Genomic DNA, 4132 nt, shown 5'->3' with positions numbered 1-4132 from the left:
GTTCCTCTGCCCCCTCCTTTCCTTTCCTCCCCACACCCCACGTTCTCTCTAAAGTCTTGCTATAGAGCTATGTGAGAGGGGGATGAGAGACATGAAGTGAGGATGGTAACTCCTTCCTGATCCCACTGAGTACGCAGCATGAGTGTAGGCACGGGAGATGTCCAAGCACTTTTGACATTTTGAGGAGGGCTACCAGCATCTTGTGCAGGAGGGCTGTGGGATGTGCGTGTTGCTCTGAGTTACCAGGGAAACTCTATCCCTGCATTATTACAGCTTCTGAAGGCGTAGCTTTCCTGAGGAGTGGAAAACCAGGGCTTGTGCTGCTTGTAGTAGCTAAGGGAATCCTGTCGCTCCTTGCTAGGAGTAGCTGTTAGCCAGTCTGGATTAGGCGGGATTTGGGGGAAGAGGGCTGTGTTCTGAGAATCAACGCTATCCCCTCCTTTCTGAGAGGGACTCGAACAGCGCCCAAAATCCAGAGGGGCAGCAACGAGGCTAGCACAGAGGAACCCAGTGTTGCATCCTGGCAATGGGCAAATGCGTGGGGCTGTTCCCGCCTAGAAGTGCTGGGCTCTAAAGCACTTGGGGATTGGAAGAGTGAACGGCCCTACAGAAATGCGAAACTGTTTTTGTTCTCCCCTTGACACACGGGCTGCATGGAATTCCAGTTATTGTTAGGGGCCATTTGACTCTTTCTGGGGTGAAAGTAGGCACCCCAGATATTTGAGACAGAAGCTGGGAAATACACTCTTAAGGGGCCCTTGTTCCTTGCCCAGGTTGGGACAACAAGGTATACAGTACAGGTATAGTGACAGGGAGAGGGTATGTTTTCCTTCCTCTCTCTGTGTATTTTTGTGGCTGTCTCTAGGGGCTGGGGAGAAGTGAGGCTTTGGGTGGCGGAGGGACTGATGATTATCCTTACAGTGAGAAAGTGCAGGGATGCTTGCGTTTCTTGTATGGAGCTATCGGAGAGCAAAGGAAGGATATGAGAAAGGGGAAGCAGCCTCTCCATGAAGCAGTACTGATGGGTTTTTGAGAGAATCGCACCCAGGCTGTGTTGCAGGTGCAGTACAAGGAAGACCCTCCATTTTGGAACCCTTTGACTCCCATAGGAGTATCTGAAGAGCATGTATAAGAGTTTGTGATTTTTGACTTTTCAGCAGGGTAGGACATTTACAAGCAGATGAGCTCACACCTGGGTGAGTGTGCTTTGCTGACACAGAGCCAAATTAGGGGCTGAGATGGGGTGAGAGGTATCAGGGAATTGTGGATGGTTAGATGAGCTGGGTGGTGTTACAGGGTCTTTTGACCTCTGTGTAGGCTGCTCCGATGCTGGTGTGCATCTGGACACCTTTGCTACTCTTTCCTTTTCCCATTATATCCTGCAGTGATCCTCCATTTTCCCTTAGCCTCTGAGGGGAGGGCTTGCCCGTGCTCTTTCTTGCCTTGTATGTGCAGACCCAGCACAGGCTGATTTCACCCACCGTTTGTCAGAAAGGAGGCCCCTTTTCCATCCTTCCCTTCCCTCTCTTCTTCCTCCTTCCTTCTCCCTCACCCTCTCTCTCTAACATGCTCTTATCTGCCTCTCCTTCTGCAGCAGATGTGGATGGCAGTCTCCCTTGGATTCCCACTGTGCCCCCCAGCGAAGTGACAGTGACGGACATCACGGCAAACTCCATTACCGTCACTTTCAGAGAAGCACAAGTGGCTGAGGGCTTCTTCCGAGACCGGAGTGCGCAGTTCTGAATCTCCGTTTTCAGTGCTCCCCAAAACCAGTGCTTTTAGGGTGGGGCTAGGGAAGGCTTATTTTATCCCTTAAGAAAAAAAAAATCAAAAATGTCTCCTCTTAAAATGTTTACAGAGACCTTTTTTTTTTTCTCTCTTCTCCTTTTTCCCCTTTCAGATACGCAAAAAAGGGCAGTGTAGGGGGTGTGTGTTTGTCATTGCTTTGTCCATCTGAAAAACTGACAGCCCTTTCCCTGGCAAAGACTCCCCTCCTAGATGTGAAAGCAGCAAGCTGAACAATTCGCCTTTTATCCTGTTAAGTGGCGGCAGCTGCATTTGTGGGGAGAGGGCATGTGGAGGTGGAAAGAGAGCTGGATCTCTAGCCTGCCGCCTTGTTCTGCAATTGATATCCCTTGGATAAAGATACTTCTCTGTGCATTGCTCTTCCCACCTTCCTCCTCCCTCTCTTCCTGCAGCAGTGAGAGGCGATGGATCCTACCTGTGTGGATAACTCCAGCCTGTTAAGACTTTCTCTCCAGTGCTGTTTTCCCCTGTGGCCTGCTGTCAGGACTTCAGAACCGTATTTGCCTGTCTGTGGTAAGTCCGTCTTTGCAGCACAGGTCCGTATAGACAGCAGAGGTTTCTCCCTTTGATTGTTGATCATGCGGAAAGACTGAAATGCATCTCTGAAATCTAGATTGGCGATGTAAATTCAATTTGCCTTCATTAAAAGCTCAGAAACCCAGCACAGTCAAGACATACCATTCTGTATATGCTAAACAGGATTTCCAGGCTTAGCTCTGCTGTGTGAGGAATGCGTTATGGAAAGTGGGGTGTTCTTACCCTTTGCCAAATTCAGTATTAATAACAAATGCTGCCCTGAATCTGCGGTAATAAGTTGCTTGAAAACTGACTCCTCTCCCCTGGGAGGAGGGGCTAATAGGACAACCGAAGCATTGCCTGGCACTGCAAAGATGTCCAAGATACTGGCACAGGCCCAGGACACAGGAATTGGACAGAACTGAGCTCGAAATGGACCTTGATTAGCAGCAAATTCTGTTCTTGGATCCCATTGAGAGATCCAAGGTAAAAAACGTGGGGAAGGCATGTATTAGATTTGAAGAGGGGAAAAAAATTCGTAATTCTTAGCAATGAGAATTCTTGGATTGTACTGCCTGAGTAATACTCTTCTGTGACTCCAGTCTCCTCACAGTATCTGTGATCCTGTACTACTTTACTGATGGGAACTTCCCCTTGGAAGGCTTAAAAATCTTTGCCAAGGAAAGCGGTCTGCATTTCAATAGACCCTGCCTGATCTTGCACTTAAAAATGCCTTGTGCTGGACTGCCTGTGACACTTTGAGGTTTTTGAAGAATTGCTGCATTTTGAGTTGGTAGTTTAGCATAGCATCTGTTCTTGCACATGCATGTCCTCTTCCATTTTTTTAAAGGCAAATTTTATTTAAATAACTTAAATTTTTAACTATAGACCTTTTCCTATGGAAAGCAAGAAAAGTAAGCTAGAGTCTAAGGTGGGAACTGCAGGACAGAGTGCTGCAGGGTAACATTGGCTACTGTCATGATTACTGTCCTTAAATCCTTTGTTTCCTCCCCCCACCCTGCCTGAAGCATCTCTTATCTGCTGTATTTATTCTGAATGAAGGTACAAGCCTTCTGAGCTCTGAGGTGAGGACACCTGTGGAAATCCTCAATGTGTTCCTTTGAAGGGCTTGGCTGCTGGCCTGCAGAATTTGGGAGCTCTGGGGCTTCTGGTCCTCCAAACATCTACTTTTCCCAAAGTGCTTGGACTGCCCCTATGTTTTTTATTAAAAGCAGGTTTTTACCTCAGATAGGGTATGGCAGCTCAGTGTAGACTTAGGATTTCTTCTTCCATCTCAGAGCTGTTTGAGCAGGACTGTCTTCCACTGTGTCACAGCAGTTTCAGGACCACTGGGAAGATCTTGAATTTCTGAACTAACCTTTTGTCTCTCAAAGAAGTGACATGGGAGTTTTATTATGGAGAAATCTGAGAGAGTGAGAAGTGGAAGCTTGGTGGTGGGGGATTATGTGGTGGGAGGAAGAGTGAGTGGGAAAGAAGCTTGCAATAGCTAGCAAGGGCAGATTGATGAGGTAAGCATACAGGCTCAGGATGTTTGTTGAATGTGGGTGTCCAGAGCGAGGCTTCTGTATCTGGAGTTGCACCCTCTTTTGCAGGATGTGGGGTCAGACAGTGTTGTCATTGTCACACACCCACACACCCCCTCTTCCCGACACCTGCCAAATGTGCTGAATACCTGCATCTCTCTTTTGTTGTGACCAGTGGACACACCACATAGCTGAGTCCGCTCTTGAGGGTTGTAGCGGGTCAGGTAGTTATGGTTGCAGAAGCTTGAACTCCAGCTCATCCTGCT

The 4132-nt window shown here is 48.0% G+C and overlaps 1 protein-coding gene across 1 annotated transcript in view; it reads left to right on the top strand.

Annotated features, from left to right (window-relative positions):
• Positions 1–3429, top strand: part of CBX7 (chromobox homolog 7) — a 34646-nt gene extending 31217 nt beyond the window's left edge. Inside the window, exon 6 of the mRNA XM_009322522.1 lies at positions 1595–3429. Within this exon, the coding sequence (XP_009320797.1) occupies positions 1595–1743 (149 nt within the window). The 3' untranslated portion in view covers positions 1744–3429. The remainder of the gene's footprint in view (positions 1–1594) is intronic.
• The last annotated feature ends 703 nt before the right edge of the window (positions 3430–4132 follow it).

Source organism: Pygoscelis adeliae, unplaced genomic scaffold (genome assembly GCF_000699105.1).
Source record: "Pygoscelis adeliae isolate BGI_AS28 unplaced genomic scaffold, ASM69910v1 Scaffold60, whole genome shotgun sequence".
Taxonomy (NCBI): Eukaryota; Metazoa; Chordata; class Aves; order Sphenisciformes; family Spheniscidae; genus Pygoscelis; species Pygoscelis adeliae.
The sequence above is the reverse complement of the archived record's forward strand: the minus strand, read 5'-3'. Positions and strand labels throughout refer to the sequence as shown.